The sequence below is a fragment of the Schistocerca cancellata genome, chromosome 3 (assembly GCF_023864275.1).
Source record: "Schistocerca cancellata isolate TAMUIC-IGC-003103 chromosome 3, iqSchCanc2.1, whole genome shotgun sequence".
Classification (NCBI taxonomy): Eukaryota; Metazoa; Arthropoda; class Insecta; order Orthoptera; family Acrididae; genus Schistocerca; species Schistocerca cancellata.
The window spans coordinates 187,389,583-187,408,024 of record NC_064628.1 but is presented as its reverse complement, the minus strand read 5'-3'; the positions used below and the strand labels follow the sequence as shown (position 1 = coordinate 187,408,024).

At 36.2% G+C, this 18,442-nt stretch overlaps 1 protein-coding gene across 1 annotated transcript in view; it reads left to right on the top strand.

The window, feature by feature from the left end:
• The window catches only part of LOC126176677 (serine/threonine-protein kinase Nek8), a 306,561-nt gene that overhangs the window by 235,221 nt on the left and 52,898 nt on the right, over window positions 1-18,442 (top strand). The window contains exon 18 of the mRNA XM_049923838.1: window positions 8,447-8,539. Within this exon, the coding sequence (XP_049779795.1) occupies window positions 8,447-8,539 (93 nt within the window). The remainder of the gene's footprint in view (window positions 1-8,446; window positions 8,540-18,442) is intronic.

Here is an 18,442-nt window from a genome sequence, read left to right as displayed (position 1 = left end):
TTTCATGATGTGACAATGGAGTCATGCCCACCGCGAATGCACTGTGCCACACAGAAACATATGATGCAGAGCAGTGCAAAACTGTAACTAATGGAGCAGAGTGCTCATAGGTGTGCAGCATGGTTCCAGTTTTCATGGGTGCATGTCAACAAAAATTAAGGTCGAAATTCTGAAAATTTCAGGTATTGCTTTCATAGTTGTTTGTCATGAGCTGAAAGGGGAAAAACATAGTAAACATCATCAGTGGATGACACCAGTGCTGAAATATTGAAGGATGTATGGTGGATGTAATCTTTTAAGTGATTTATGTTTTGATAGTGCTGAGTAGGATATCAATGACAGGATTCCTTTTATGACATTGCTACCCTCAGTGAAAGTGGAAAGATTTACAAGACATGCTGTACTGAATAGAATGACCAGATTACAGTACTAATCAGAATAAGGACTGAGAGTAAACCAAAGAAAGACAAAACTAGTGAGGAGTAGAAGAAATGAGATTAGTGAGAAACCTAGGGTACATATATGGTACAGCCGAACCACTGGCACATCACTTCCTACTGCTCACGGGTAGTCTTGCTACATTTCCACTGCAGCCTCACTGCTGGCACAGCACTGCTTGCTGGTCATGCAGCATTTCATTTTCCCACCAGGAACTTTTACCTTGTGGCTGTTAAAATTGGTAGCTGAGCAGATTACTTGCAGTGTATGAGGCAAAAACTGTGTTGGTTCATTCATACAAAAATGTGTTATTCACAACAAGAAAGAAGGTGGTCTGGATACACCCTTTGAATATAGATTATAGTATCGCAAGTCCTAACAACAGCTAAAAATTTATTCAGAGCACCTTTTCTGATACTTAATGAATGTAATTAACAGATATTCCAGTTTATTTTAAATATTATACAACAAGAATTGTTTAAGAAATGAAGATTCAACCCGAAATTATTGGCATAATTTTTCTTGAAGAGGATTCATAGGTCTGTTCACTCTGAAGTAATATTTCATCAATTTTTATCTGCATTTACTTCATCAATGACAAAAATAAATTTCTGAAAATATAATGTAATTTGATAGATTAAAAAAACTATACTTGCCAAGCAGTGGTAAGAGAACACACATATAAAAGGCATTAAAGTTTGCAAGCTTTCGGAGCCAGTACATCCTTCTTCTGGCCGAAAGGTGAAGAGGAAGGAAGAAGGGTGCAGGAAAAGGACTGGTGAGGTCTAGGAAACGGGGTGGAGTTCATAAGAGTTATGCAGAATCCCAGATCAGGGAAGACTTATCTGACAGGATGAGAAGGAAAGGCTCCTTCCTTCCTCTTCAAACCTTCTGCCAGAAGAAGGCACCATTGGCTCTGAAAGCTTGCAAACTTCAATACATTTTATAAGAGTGTTCTTCTGCAGCTGCTTGGTGAGTAGATTTTTTATCTACACAGTTACATCATACACTAAAACATTAATTTACCACTTTTAGATCTTTGTTGTGATATTTTAATGAAAAAATAATAAACTATGGTAGGCGAAGCAGAGGAACCAATTTCCAAAAATTATTAAACCTAATATTAACCATCATGAAGCAGTTATAATTATCCTTTTGCTTCTGGTTTCAGATAGCTTTGAGTCCAGAAATAGTTGAGATAAATTCTTGTTTAAAAATCATTACTTTTAGTTCCCACAACATTAGAGTCTGTTTATTGTGGTTTCAGTAGTAGGATGCAGGGAAGTTACAACAAAACTATCTCTTGATACCCTATTTACAAAGTTTCAAATGTTAGTATTAAGTGAGGAATCTAGGAATGTACTCCAATAGCCTAAAGCTGTTGTAGTGTGTAAAGGGACATCCTCCTCTAGCATTACTTTTCCTCAACAGTAGTAGCCGATACCAGTAATATTTTTTGTATTTTGGAAAAGTCAGTATTACCTCAGCTGTTTTTCTGAAAAGTTTCATATGATTTTACAAAGAATATCTTATATTTCAAGCTAAAATTTATGAAAAGGGATTATTTTATTTTAATTGTTACAATTGATATGTATTAGCTTTGACCGTACAGTTGAAACTGCATTTTTTTTTCTTTTTAGAAAAAAGAAAAAAAAATTTGAAATTATGGAATTATGGGCCCACTTAAAATTTCTATTATTAATTATGCCACCTAGTACTGTTTATTATTTTTACTTCTGGATTTATTTATCAAGTAATAATTAAAACTAATAGAGATTCATTTGTCAAGAAAACTTGTAAACTGTTTGCAATATTGTTATTTCCACTGAGTGAGAGAGTAATAAGCATGCCTCTGATGTGATCAGAGGTATATTTGTATTTTGGATGAACAATGGAATTTTAGGCTTTGTTAATTTGAAAATTTGAATGACTGTGATGTAGTAAAATGTGACAAAATAAATTAACGCAAAAATGAAAATTCTGCAACAACATTCTTCAAAATTATGTAGATCAATTTGGCAATGAGGACCTAAATTACGATAATTGCAGCTTCTAGAATCAGACCCCTAGGAATGAAGAACTGGAGCCAACTTAGAGAAGATAAATAAACTAAAAAGTTTATCATAAATCTTACTCATTTCAAATCTTCAGGAAAGACTTTACCATAGTGGACAGTGTCAGCAACAAAGAACAAGCGGGTAGATTACAAGTGGTTGTGAAGATAAGTTAATCTAATTACAGCTTGCACAGTGGCATTTGACAAGTCATTTCCCTGATTCTCTATAATGTAATATAGGGTACTGTGAGAAACATCCTCTGCCACAGACTTCACATTAGCTTGCAGAGTATGGATGTAGTTGGAGATGTAGAGGTAGATGTACACTGTGTGAGAAACTGCACAATGAGGAGCAGTCAGACATGGCACTGACAGAGTGACCTTGAAGCAGCCAACCATGGCTTAGGTTTCAGGACATGGAATGGTGGTCTCATGGCATGAAACAGACTGTTGGAAAGGCAGAACAGAAGAGAATCAAAGTGTTTGAGATGTGGTGCTACAGAAGCATGTTGAAAATTTGTTGGACTGGCAAGATAAGGAAAGAAGTGGTTCCCTGCAGAATCTGGGAAGAAAGGAACATATGGAAGTAGAAACAGGATGAAAGGACATGTGTTATGCAACAGGGAATAGCCTCTACAGTACTAGATGGAACTTTAGAGGGTAAAAGGTCTAGGGAAAAGACAGAGATTGGAACACATCCAGTAAATAACAGGATGCAGCGTGAGAGTACTACTATGAGATGAAAAGGTTTGCATAAGAGAGGAATTTGTGGCAGGCTGTATTAGACCAGTCAGAAGTCGGTTGACTCCCAAAACACTGATCGTAAGCTCAATATTTTTATTGCATGTCATCAGGCTTTGAACATTGATCTGTTTGACTGAGACCATAGGCATGCACAAGGGGGCTTGCCCATTCCCCAACCTGCTCACCAGTGTGAGGACTACTGAGTTTTTATCCATTATAGAATATTCATTCATCAAGAATAACCATCAGTTCTCTGGATATAATGATTTTTGTGTCATGTATAAGATTTAGTTCTTGTTGCATGACACATCTCTGAACTGAACAACTCATTTATGTAAGAAATGGCTATGTGATAATCTTGCCACCCCTCTATAAATTTCTGTGGATGCCCATGGTTGAAGCAGTAATAAAGAAACAATAACTAATTCTAGAAATGCAGTATGTTTGAAAGCGAAAAGGGCAATAGCAGTGTGTTTTTTGGATTTGTGTAAATGTTTTATGTATCTATTTAAAATATCCAAGCGAAGCATCTCAGTAATTGTTCCTGAAGTGTGCATGGCTCATAATGATACACTGAAAAAACTATATTCTTAATCTCAAGTTTCCTTTATTAGCGGTACAACTTACGAGATAAAATTGTTAACAGATTCTGGAAAAGAGCCACAGTACTGATAGGGAAGCACATCATATCTTTCTTGAAGGGGTGACTGGGCTACCTGATTTGAGAACATAGAAGTGTAGGCGTCAGAGTTAATTGGCAGGCAGCTGGTGCTTCAGAACTGTACTGAACAGCATTGTATCCAGAAATATGTTTGCATTGTGTTTTTATTTATTTTTTATGTAATCATTATATTTCAGATTCTACAGTGCCATTTGTTCTCAATACAGGTCTATTAAGTTTCCTAATTTCTGATGATTCCACTTGACACTCATTTTGAGACAGAAGTTAAATAAATTTACATACCTGCTACTCCTGTCAGTACATTACCTCCTCGTTCTGGCTTGGTAGTGAGAAACTCCCCTTTGATGACCAGCACTGCACAGAACTTGTTTGCTGTTATTCAAAAATGGCAGAGTGGCATGGTTTGCCTTCCACATTGGATATTGTGTGATGCTCCACACCTCTTTTCTTGGTTTTGTGCAATGCAGTGTGGCATTTCTAGTATGGTCACAACTACACCTGTTCTTCATTACATGTCATATTAAAATCAAAGTACTAAAGAGGGCTCATAAACAATAAGATACAGATATTAAACAATGGAAAATCCAGGATGGAATGTAACAATATTATGAAAATGAAAGTCACCACTCACTATATAGCGGAGATGCTGAGTCACAGATAGCCAGAACAGAAAGACTGCCACAAATAAGCTATTGGCCAGCAAGGCCTTTGTCAAAAATACTTATACATCTATTTTTGATGGAGGTCTTGCTAGCTGAAAGCTTATTTGTGATAATCTTCTTGTTGTGCCTATTTGTAACTCAATATCTCCACTATATGGTCAGTTGCAACTTTCCTTTTGATAATATTGTAAGGTATAGGTATTGTTGTACATCCACTTTCTTTAGAAAGTTTGCATGATTTGTAATTTATTTGCAATAATACAGTTAATTTGTTGGCTGCAATATTTTTTATCTGCATAGTTCATTTGTGTAAATTTTTTCAATAATGCTAAATTTTTATTAAAGCTACTTATAAAATTATAATATTGCTAAGTGTGATTAGGAAAAATTACAGAAAAGTAACTTTATGATGAAAGGGGGGGGGGGGGGGGGGGGAGGGGAGGCGACTGTGAAAATTCTACCAGGGACGTAGGATCAGGTTGATAGGACCCTGGCTAGCTATTTGTTTCCAACACATGTTTGCTAAATTGCTTTTATGACTGTCAATTTTAACATATAGAAGTCATGAAAATTATGCTGTACATCCATTAATATGAACAGGTGTGAATTTTTTAATGAGTGTTATGGAAGACACTAAAATTGGAAAAGCATTTTCTTGAATTTATTTCTCATCTTCCCACTTTTAAGAAATATGTGTCAAAGTCACTTTTTTATGGTTATTTTGTTGATATCCAATAGGATTTAATCAGTTGTCACTTTTTTGTTATACCAGTGTCTCAATTTTTAGGTTCAATCTACATGTTGGTGTTGTTGTGATTTTCAGTCCAAAGACTGGTTTGATGCAGCTCTCCATGCTACTCTATCTATCCTGCTATCCTGTGCAAGCCTCTTCATCTGTGAATAACTGCTGAAACCTACTGCCTTCTCTATCTGCTTACTGTATTCTTCTCTTGGTCTCCCTCTATGATTTTTACTCCCCATACTTCCCTCCGGTACTAAATTGCTGATCCCTTGATATTTTAGAATGTGTCCTGTCAACTGATCCCTTCTTTTAGTCAAGTTGTGCCACAAATTTTTTGTCTCCCCAGTTCTTTTTATTATCCCCTCATTAGCTGCAACTTGAGTATTCACAGTTTTTTGAAGGTTTTAAGCCGGTACTTCAGTCAGAATATCGTATAAAGTAAATTACTGTACATATTGCAGAATCTGTTTTAAAAACTCGATTTTTTGCACCTCTTTGTAGTATGTTTATTCCTTTTGATATTTAATGCTGAAAATAAAAATCCATTTTATCTGAACTGCAGTCTACACAATCACAATGAAAGAGAGAAAAATAATTTTCATTTAGATTATGCCTCCTTGTAAAGGGTTCTGAGCGATGTTATGGTATTTACTCTGGTTCTAAGTCACTGTGAATATCAAATAACTCAAAAGGGAAATTAAAAAACACACCTTATTTCTCACTTTCTCTTAAAATTATCTGAATATTTAGATTTACGATTAAATGTTCCATTAACTATATGATGGGTACTGGTAGCAATATCCTTAGTAAAGTTGAATGTCATGTGGTAATATAATGTACAATAAACGTGGCTCTGTGTTTATGGATATTGGTAATGATTATCTTGAAAGATATCAGTTTAATCAAATAAATATCAAGCTATCAACAGGATATAAAGAGCAGTACAAATAAGGATGCAGCTCATTCAGTTACAGTGACTTGTTTGTCTTTTGCTAATGTCAGTGTGTACATTATATATCTAAAAACAAAGATGATGTGACTTACCAAACGAAAGCACTGGCATGTCGATAGACGCACAAACAAACACAAACATACACACAAAATTCAAGCTTTTGCAACCAACGGTTGCTTCCTCAGGAAAGAGGGAAGGAGAGGGAAAGACGAAAGGATGTGCGTTTTAAAACTCACATCGTTTCATCTTTCCCTCTCCTCCCCTCTTTCCTGACGAAGCCACCGTTGGTTGCAAAAGCTTGAATTTTGTGTGTATGTTTGTGTTTGTTTGTGCGTCTATCGACATGCCAGTGCTTTCGTTTGGTAAGTCACATCATCTTTGTTTTTAGATATATTTTTCCCACGTGGAATGTTTCCCTCTGTTATATTCAGTGTGTACTTTGTCTCATTAAATGTCACTGAATTTTCTCCTTCTGGATAGGATGTATATGACACAATGAATTAATGAATAACAGTTCAGTGTCTTATCTTGGTCACTGTATGTGACAAAATTTGGTGGTCTGTACTCAATCGTTTGTTGAGGATCAAAACTTTAATTATTTATGAATCTCTTTGGTTTTACATTTAACTATATATGATAAACATTACTGCAGTGCCAATTTATATCTTTATTTTGAAACAGTATTATAATAAAAGGAGTTCCGGGATGAGGACAGCAAACAAAAATAAGGAAAAGAAACCACCCATATGCACAAGGTGTTATCCTGTAGTATTTCTCTATTTACAGTTCAAGAACAATCAGTGCATAACGTTAACATCTGCACCACTGTGCAGACACTTTTAGTGCAATACATACCCAAAGATAATTGGGAGTAAGAAATCAAACTATAATCGAATACCCTGTAACAAGTCACTAGAGACCACAGAGAGAGAGAGAGAGAGAGAGAGAGAGAGAGAGAGAGAGAGAGAGAGGAGGAGGAGGGAATTTATGGGGGTGAATGTACTTACACTAGAAAATGAGCATTATTGTAACTTGAAAGCTAGAGAGATTTTCTAACCACTTATGTGTGTCTACCTGCCACATGTCATTTATCTACAGGGTGAATGAGAACTCCATCGACAAAATTTATAAATTTATTCAGGGATATTTTCTGAATATTTTGGTGTAATGGACCTATAGTCTCCTGAGGCTCACTACAGGGTATTAGCCTATTGTTTCATTTCTTAATTCCATTTATTCTTGTATCTGTATAGCACTGAAAATATCTGGACAACAGCGCAAATTTTTTTTGGAAACAAACTAGCTCTATTCAGTCCTTGTACTTGCTGTGGATAACTTTAATGCTCACTTTACTCTTTATATCCCAAGCTTGAATTAATTGTTGCTCAGTTCTGCCTTAGGATTGCTTTTTCCACAGTGTTAGCTGTACTTTAATGGAGATACACAGCTGTATGGATAGGTTTACTGATAAAGAGTTAGTTAGTCTGTACCTTGAGCATGGCTATATTGAATGGAATGGGAGAGTAGCATAATGATACCATGCTGAGCTGTTCTTGGAGTAATGGAAATTTCACAGTGCTTTTGTATTTGATGATATTACATTGTGTTTTTTGCTGTACTTTCAGTTATAGCACATTACAGGCTCTTTTACTATTGTGATAATATTTTTGCAGAATCAAATGTAATTAGGTTCACAAACTGAACAAATAATAATTACATTACTGCTTTATAATGAGCCACAAGAGACTGTGAATTCCTAACACCAGAATACTCAGAAGGTATCTCTGAACAACCTCTGAAATTTTGTGACTGGGTGGTCACATGTCTTAACTTTTGATTGTATGTTTACATTTTCTAACCTTATGAGTAAATAATGGTTAATTAGGTCCATTATGTTATTCTCCTCCATGCCTGACAGGCTGACTGAAAGAATTACACAATTATTCATTTCCAATGTTCTCTGCTCTTTGTCAAACTGTTTTTCAATTCTGTCTGCTTTCCATTTTGTTTCCTTCTGTTTCTATCTACATACTTTCACATTCACATATGTTTCATTATTCCACCTGCCATTTCTTGATTTTTGTCTCTTATTTAAATAAATCACTGATTATAAAAGCCCCCAAAACATTATCAACATAAGAAATGCTACGAGTTTTATTCTCTTTTCCAGTTTGTCAAATGTGGTCCAACATATACTGTGGTAGGCACAAGTGAAAATGCTGTGTACTTCTGGGGAACAAGATTTTTTGCACCAGCTGGCATGGTACGTTCTTTTAGGATTAAAGATGTGTAGGAAATACTTTGGATACTTATCACTGAACACTGGAAATTAATTGTGATTAAAATTATTATTTGTATGCTATGACAGTCTGTCATTGTAAAAGATTAGTTATGTGCTTTATATACTTTACTGTAACTCTTAACTTTAAAAATGAACAAAATAAAAGATTCCGATGACCAATAGGCTACTGAATATGGAAACCAAAGGAATCTCAAACAAAAATGTCAAAAATACTGATCAAACATGTTCAGTGATTAATGGCTAAGAATAGTGAATATAGAAGAAACTTCTCATAACTGTACTTTGATACGGGCAAGATAATTTTTATGCTGCATGTCAAGGAAAATTTGGAAAACATTTTTTTAGTAAATGGTTATAAAACTGTCTTAAACTGCTTTTAGAGTGCAGCCTAGTTTATAATTTAGAATCGTACTCTAGTTCCATGAGTTCTATATGTAATGAATGATTTACTGAAGTCACATACACAGGCAAAATTTTTCACCTTTGCATGCGTTTTGTTGGTGAACAGTTTGTCAAATTTGGTCTGAAAATTTCTTAGAACTGCAGTTCACCAAACTAGAATTATAATAGTTCTTGAAGATAAATGTGTTTTTTTGTGCTGCAGCCATATTATAATACATGTTGTAATTATATTTGGTAAATTACTGGGTGGATAGGCTGGATCACTCCCTTGGATTTTTGATCAACATGGTTGTTGTAATTTTCCAGATAATTTCCTGCAAATGTCACATTAAATTTAATTTCTTGACTGGTTAAGTAGTTTATGCCACAATAAATGTTAAAGAAATAACAGCCATAAAGAGATAGAGGTTCTTCCATGTGACATTAGAAACAGTTGGACTTATTTTATTCAACATGCACATCCAGATTGTGGATGTACACCAGGGAAACGAGAGGTCCCATTACTGACCCTTGAGGTACGCTGTAGTTGATTGGGCATTCTTCTGACAGGTATTACAAGACTGTTTGTGTTTTTGTCTACATGCCTAATGGACACCTTGCAGTCATTGAGAAATGAACAGATCCGTTCATTAGCCAGTCCCCTAATGCCATAGTACTCAAGCTTTTTTAGATTCTGTGATTAACCATGTCAAAAACCTTAGATAAGTCTACCAATATACCTGCCATTTGCTTTGTTTTGTCAATGGCTTTTAGAGCAGTGGTTATGCATTCATAGGTTTGCTGTCTCAGTTGATTTCTTACTTTGGAAAACATGTTGAGATACAGCAAATACTCCATTTTTGTTTATGAACTTTATTAACTTACTGTACATTATTTTCCCCAGTGCTTTGTGAAACAGGATGTTCACGTAATGGGGTGTTAGTTTATCACTTTACCTTTGTCACCAGCTTTGAATATTTGAATAGCTTTGCATATTTTTAGCTGATCAAGAAAGAAGCCCATCTCTGATGAGCAGCTACGTATGTAAGTGAGAGGGTCAATAATATTTTGGAGGGAGAGCTGTAAGATTCTGTTGGGTATGCAGTCAACTGCTGCTGAGTACGTTGCTTTTAGACTTGTAACAGCCTTGATTGTTTCCTCCCTCTTCACATGATCCACAGACATTGATAATTTACAGCTGTTGATCTTCCCTGTTGGCTGCTGATTTCCAACAACATTAGGTTTTTTAAAACTTTTAGCTATTCCAATGAAATAGCTGCTGAGCATATTTTCTGTTTCACTTGTTTCTGTAAAATTTTTTATTGTTATGTAACAAGACAATGTTATCATTGATTTTCTTGTTTTTGCTTGTTGCTTTTTTTTTTTTTTTTGTATGATGTCCTACAAAGCTTTTACTTTACTTGTAGAATTTTTAATACGCATATCATTGTGCATTTTTTTGCCTGTTTTATGACCTTTTGTCGAATTTTTGTGTATGTTTTGTAGTGAGTATGCATACTTGCTGTGACATTATTGTCCTTGCAGATTTGATACAGTACTATTTTCTTCTGATGAGAAGTTCTAATTCCTTTAGTAATCCACCCTTGACTCTTGCATTATTTCTGATATTTATCGTTTATAGAGGAAAGGTTGTATTAAAATGCTGTATCAGTTCTTCTAGAAATATGTTGAATTTTGTACCAATACTTTCAATTTATGCACAGCAGAACAGTCTTTACTGTACGGTAATGGATTAAAGAAATTTATGCTTTTCTGACAGAAGATCCTATATTTAAACTTAGGTATGTTGTTGTTTGCCTGCCCTCCTTCAGTGGTGATGCTCATTATTAAAATTTTGTGTCCACTGAAATCTATACTTAACACTTTTACAGACCACTTAAATTTCTCCTTATCAGTCAGGATTTGATTGAAGGCTGTCTGAGTGGTTGCTGCAAGGTTTACTGTGGCAGTAGGTTTTGTGATTTGAGAGACTGACATGAGTGGCTCTCTGTTTATAATTACTGAGAAGGTCTATGTTAAAGTCACCACAAATTATAACATCATATCTTGTTGCATTTACTTTATTAAGGAACAATTCCATTTTTTGTAGAAATACCTCAAACTTTTCTGGTAGGGAATGGTATACCACAGCCACTATCAAATTTAATTTGGGAACTTTTATCACTGCTGTCTCCAAGACTTTTCACAACTTTGATGTGTAATATTAACTATGTTAGTAACTTCTATATCATCTTTGGCCAGTATGTGGATTCCCCCATAGTGGCTAATTGGTTTATAATAGCAGTCAACCAGAGATAAATTTTGTAGGGAAACATATTATGTTAAGGTATTATCAAGCTAGTGCTCAGAAAGACACATTACAGGAATCTCTTTTAGTTCATGGATTATTAGCATATTTAAATCATCAACTTTTTTTGTGTAGGGCCTGAACATTTTTGTGAAAGATCTTCATTCCTGAAGTTGAGGGAAGATCTACACTACCAGTTACCTTCATAGCTTTTGGCAATAAAAAATTCCCTTGAATAACTTAGCTGTCTCATGTTCCTTCTAACTGGCTATGCTGAACCATCTCCCACTGCTGGGGTGGTTGCAGTTTCTGTTGGTGAGGTTGGTGTTGGTCCTTGTGACATTGTTGCTATTGAAGTTTCTTCTGATGCGTGGATGGTTTCAATTGAGGTTGCAGGTTTTGTAACAGCATGTGATTTTTCAATCATTGGAATGTTATTTTAAGACAAATGAAACAGGTTTTTCAATGTACTGATTGACCTTGAACTTGTCTTTCCTCTGTGTAGTTTGTTGGCTCTAGATTGTTGTCAATTTTTCATATATCTTCTTTTCTGTTACCCTGAACCTCTGACCATTTGTAGTCCACAATGTTCCGGTTACTGTCTTTCCTATGCTTTATGCTTTTTTTCCCACTGATCAGTTATAGTTTGTACTGTTTTAGTGATTTGTCTTTGCTATGCCTTCTGCTTTCTCCTTTCTTATTCTCATGCCCATAGTTTTCTAAGACTTAATTAACACTTGGGATTCTTACTTTGTTATCACTAATAAGTAAAAAGAGTGTTTCAGACATCTGTTTCTTTCCATCACTGTTTAAATGGAAGCCTTGTAAAGTAATATTGTTTCAACCTAATGCTTCCATTTAAATATTAACAGCAATTCTCCATTTGCTTTCATTTCTTAACTCACTGATTTTCTGTACCATATGCAATTTGTTGCCTCTGGTTTTTAGTTTAGATGTCGTATGACATGTCATTTTGGGATAGAATGGATTGTTACATTCATTTTATGGCTAAGTTTCAGTACAGTTTCTAATGCTTTTTTAACCTAATGCAGCTGATTTCAAATTATTTAGAAATAAAGAAGATAACTCATTGAAAACCAGAAGTGCTGTCTCATCAATAGGTACACAAACAAAAGGTACAGAACTTTTGTAGCTTTCAGAATGAAATTCATTCCTACCTTTCGGTGAGTCATTTCCTTTATTCCCTAATAATTCGTAATTCTCAACCAGAACTTTCCACACACTATTATACAGCTGATTTCAAGGAATTCACATCAGCAAATTAATTTTGAAGTACTTTGTACAACTGTGGATCATCAACAGTGTTCTCTCAGATGTGCATATAACTAATCATATAAAGCTTAACCCCCCATGAACCATGGACCTTGGCGTTGGTGGGGAGGCTTGCGTGCCTTAACAATACAGATAGCCGTACCGTAGGTGCAACCACAATGGAGGGGTCTCTGTTGAGAGGCCAGACAAACGTGTGGTTCCTGAAGAGGGGCAGCAGCCTTTTCAGTAGTTGCAGGGGCAACAGTCTGGATGATTGACTGATATGGCCTTGTAACACTAACCAAAACGGCCTTGCTGTTGTGGTACTGCGAACGGCTGACAGCAAGGGGAAACTACAGCCGTAATTTTTCCCGAGGGCATGCAGCTTTACTGTATGGTTAAATGATGATGGCGTCCTCTTGGGTAAAATATTCTGGAGGTAAAATAGTCCCCAATTCGGATTTCCGGGCGGGGACTACTCAGGGAGACGTCGTTATCAGGAGAAAGAAAACTGGCGTTCTACGGATCGGAGCGTGGAATGTCAGATCCCTTAATCGGGCAGGTAAGTTAGAAAATGTAAAAAGGGAAATGGATAGGTTAAAGTTAGATATAGTGGGAATTAGTGAAGTTCGGTGGCAGGACGAACAAGACTTCTGGTCAGGTGAATACAGGGTTATAAATACTAAATCAAATATGGGTAATGCAGGAGTAGGTTTAATAATGACTAAAAAAACAGGAGTGCGGGTAAGCTACTACAAACAGCATAGTGAATGTATTATAGTGGCCAAGATAGACACAAAGCCCATGCCTACTACAGTAATACAAGTTTATATGCCAACTAGCTCTGCAGATGACAAAGAAATTGAAGAAATGTATGATGAGATAAAAGAAATTATTCAGGTGGTGAAGGGAGACGACAGTTTAATAGTCATGGGTGACTGGAATTCGACAGTAGGAAAAGGGAGAGAAGGAAACATAGTAGGTGAATATGGATTGGGGCTAAGAAATGAAAGAGGAAGCCATCTGGTAGAATTTTGCACAGAGCATAACTTAATCATAGCTAACACTTGGTTCAAGAATCATGAAAGAAGGTTGTATACATGGAAGAATCCTGGAGATACTAAAAGGTTTCAGATAGATTATATAATGGTAAGACAGAGATTTAGGAACCAGGTTTTAAATTGTAGGACATTTCCAGGGGCAGATGTGGACTCTGACCACAATCTATTGGTTATGAACTGTAGATTAAAACTGAAGAAACTGCAAAAAGGTGGGAATTTAAGGAGATGGGACCTGGATAAACTGACTAAACCAGAGGTTGTACAGAGTTTCAGGGAGAGCATAAGGGAACAATTGACAGGAATGGGGGAAAGAAATACAGTAGAAGAAGAATGGGTAGCTCTGAGGGATGAAATAGTGAAGGCAGCAGAGGATCAAGTAGGTAAAGAGACGAGGGCTAGTAGAAATCCTTGGGTAACAGAAGAAATATTGAATTTAATTGATGAAAGGAGAAAATATAAAAATGCAGTAAATGAAGCAGGCAAAAAGGAATACAAACATCTCAAAAATGGCAGCAGAGGATCAAATAGGTAAAAAGACGAGGGCTAGTAGAAACCCTTGGGTAACAGAAGAAATATTGAAATTAATTGATGAAAGGAGAAAATATAAAAGTGCAGTAAATGAAGGAGGCAAAAAGGAATACAAATGTCTCAAAAATCAGATCGAGAGGAAGTGCAAAATGGCTAAGCAGTGATGGCTAGAGGACAAATGTAAGGATGTAGAGGCTTATCTCACTAGGGGTAAGATAGATACTGCCTACAGGAAAATTAAAGAGACCTTTGGAGAAAAGAGAACTACTTGTATGAATATCAAGAGCTCAGATGGAAACCCAGTTCTAAGCAAAGAAGGGAAAGCAGAAAGGTAGGAGTATATAGAGGGTCTATACAAGGGCGATGTACTTGAGGACAATATTATGGAAATGGTAGAGGATGTAGATGAAGATGAAATGGGAGATACGATACTCCGTGAAGAGTTTGACAGAGCACTGAAAGACCTGAGTCAAAACAAGGCCCCGGGAGTAGACAACATTCCATTAAAACTACTGACGGCCTTGGGAGAGCCAGTCCTGACAAATCTCTACCATCTGGTGAGCAAGATGTATGAGACAGGCGAAATACCCTCAGACTTCAAGAAGAATATAATAATTCCAATCCCAAAGAAAGCAGGTGTTGACAGATGTGAAAATTACCGAACTATCAGTTTAATAAGTCACAGCTGCAAAATACTAACGCGAATTCTTTACAGACGAATGGAAAAACTGATAGAAGACGACCTCGGGGAAGATGAGTTTGGATTCCATAGAAATGTTGGAACACGTGAGGCAATACTGACCCTACGACTTATCTTAGAAGAAAGATTAAGGAATGGCAAACCTACGTTTCTAGCATTTGTAGACTTAGAGGAAGCTTTTGACAATGTTGACTGGAATACTCTCTTTCAAATTCTAAAGGTGGCAGGGGTAAAATACAGAGAGCGAAAGGCTATTTACAATTTCTACAGAAAGCAGATGGCAGTTATAAGAGTGGAGGGGTATGAAAGGGAAGCAGTGGTTAGGAAGGGAGTGAGACAGGGTTGTAGCCTATCCCCAATGTTATTCAATCTATATATTGAGCAAGCAATAAAGGAAACAAAAATAAAGTTCGGAGTAGGAATTAAAATCCATGGAAAAGAAATAAAAACATTAAGATTCGCCGATTACATTGTAATTCTGTCAGAGACAGCAAAGGACTTGGAAGAGCAGTTGAACGGAATGGACAGTGTCTTGAAAGGAGGATATAAGATGAAGATCAACAAAAGCAAAACGAGGATAATGGAATGTAGTCAAATTAAGTCGGGTGATGCTGAGGGAATTAGATTGGGAAATGAGACACTTAAAGTAGTAAAGGAGTTTTGCTATTTGGGGAGCAAAATAACTGATGATGGTCGAAGTAGAGAGGATATAAAATGTAGACTGGCAATGGCAAGGAAAGCGTTTCTGAAGAAGAGAAATTTGTTAACATTGAGTATAGATTTAAGTGTCAGGAAGTCGTTTCTAAAAGTATTTGTATGGAGTGTAGCCATGTATGGAAGTGAAACATGGACGATAAAAAGTTTGGACAAGAAGAGAATAGAAGCTTTCAAAATGTGGTGCTACAGAAGAATGCTGAAGATTAGATGGGTAGATCACATAACTAATGAGGAGGTATTGAATAAAATTGGGGAGAAGAGGAGGTTGTGGCACAACTTGACAAGACGCAGGGACTGATTGGTAGGACATGTTCTGAGGCATTGAGGGATCACAAATTTAGCATTGGAGGGCAGCATGGAGTTTAAAAATCGTAGAGGGAGACCAAGAGATGAATACACTAAGCAGATTCAGAAGGATGTAGGTTGCAGTAGGTACTGGGAGATGAAGAAGCTTGCACAGGATAGAGTAGCATGGAGAGCTGCATCAAACCAGCCTCAGGACTGAAGAGCACGACAACAACAATGGAATTTAACTGATGATATAAGAAAATGTAAAATGTAACAAATGAATCACATGAAAAGAAATACAGACTTCTAAAAACTAATATTGACAAGTTTTGCAAAATAACAAATCAGGAATAGTTAGAGGAGAAATGAAAGCTGTAGAAACAATAATGACTGTGGGAAATTTGGATGCCAGCTACAGGAAAATTAAAGAAACCTCTGGATGATAGACAAAAACCTACCTAGACAGTATTAAGGAAAGAAAGGAAGTTGAATGACTGAAAGAATATATAGAAGAGCTACACAACAGTGGTGGAACTGAAGAAAAATTACAGAAAAGTAAGTACATTTAAATGAAATGGGAGTTATGATTCTGTGAGAATAATTTGTTAAAACACTGAAGGACCAAACTGAAACAAGGGCCATGGAGTTGAGAACATTTCCTTGGAATTAAGAGATCCTCAAGAGAGAGCCAACCATAACAGAGCTAATCAAACTGGTATGCAATATATAAGAGCCAGGCAAAATACCCTCAGACTTCAAGCGGTATGTAATAATTCCAATTTCAAAGAGCACAAGTGTTGACAGGTGTGAATATTGCTGAAAAATGTTGTTGACACTAATATTTACCTTATAAGACAGGTTGAAAAAAAGTTAACTTACATTTACAATGTATGTAGATCAGAAAAAGCTTATGACACTGTTGATTGGAAAATATTCTTTGAAATTGAGATGGTAGCATGGATAAAATACAGGGAGTGAATGGTTATTTACAATGTAACAAAGAGCACTCCAGGTTATAAGAGTCAAAGAACATGAAAGGGAAGCAGTAGAGAGGCAGGGAGTGAGACAGGGATTATTTGAGAGGACACTTCCTGAGTTATCAAGGAATTGTAAATTTGGAAATGTATGTATGTGGAGGGAGGTCAAAGGTAAAAGTTGTAGAGAGAGAACAAGGTTGACTACAGTAATCAGGTTGAGATGGATGTAGGTTAAACAAGTTATGTAGAAATGAAAAATCCTGCGCAGGAGAGACTAGACTAGAGAGCTGCATCAAACCAATCTTTGAACTAAAGACCACAACAACAATAACAACAAGTGGATAAGGATCATAATATTCTGAAATGTAGTACTACAAATTTGCAACTCACCAAACACAAAGATATAGTGTCCTACTAGTACAGTAACAGTGCATCACAATTGGAATTAGCAACATCTTTGTCTCCACTTCACCCAGCATCAGGAGGGGTTTGGACATTTATGCCAATTCTCCACTTTCTCCTGAATTCTTTTTCTATAACTTTTTCATTCCAGGCAAGATTCCTTCTTCTTAAATAGGTCTTGATTGAGTTAATCCATCTTGGTCTGGGTTTCCCTCTTGCCCTCAAACGTGGCCCCTTGGTATAAGTAACATATACAAATACCTGGGTCTCTCAGTCTCTGAGGTTACAAGTAGGATAATCACATTGGGTCAGTCATAGGTAAAGCAGATAGCAGATTTCATTGATAGGATAATGAGAAAATGCAGTTAGTCTATAAAGGAGACAGTTCACAAAACCAGCACAAAGCCTATCCTACAGTATTGCTAATGTGTGCAGGATCTATAATGAGTAGGACTAAATGGGTATATTGACATTATACAAAGACATGAATAGTCACAGGTCCCTCCCAGGGGACACCACCTTACATAAAAAAGGCGGAGGGGGGAATTCAACAGAAGCCTCAGAAACTTGAAAACATGTATCATAACACCACAAAAGGAAACAGATAAAGGATCTGACAGTAGCATCATGGAATGTGAGAACAATGCTTCAGCCTGGAAAAATGAAAGAAATAGCCAATGAAATGTTAAAATTTAAATATGATGTCATGGGGCTACAGGAAATACATAGATAACCTGAGTACTCATTGGTATATAGTGGACCAGAAAAAGAACAGGCCAACTTCGAACAGGGTTTATAATAACTAGGGAAGTTAGGAAAAGCCTTCTAGAAGTTGAACCCATAAATGAAAAGATTTGCAGACTCAGACTAAGAGGGAGATTTAGGAATATATCAATAGTGAATGTACCAACAGAGGAGAAAGTGGATATAATTAATTAACAGTTCTATGAAGACTAGAAAAAGTATGCTGCACAGTACCTAAATACGACCTGATGCTAGTAATAGGTGATTTTAATGCAAAAATAGGGAGAAATGAACATCCATTTGAAGTTTCTGGAAAATATTCACTACATGAAGAAAACAATGAGAATGGAGACTTACTATGCCAAATCACAGCAAGGAATAATATGAATATTAAAAGTACCTGCTTCCCACCCAAAAGGATCCATCTGGGTACTTGGAAGTCTGTAGTCAATGGAGTAGTCAATCAGATTGACCATATTTTAGTGA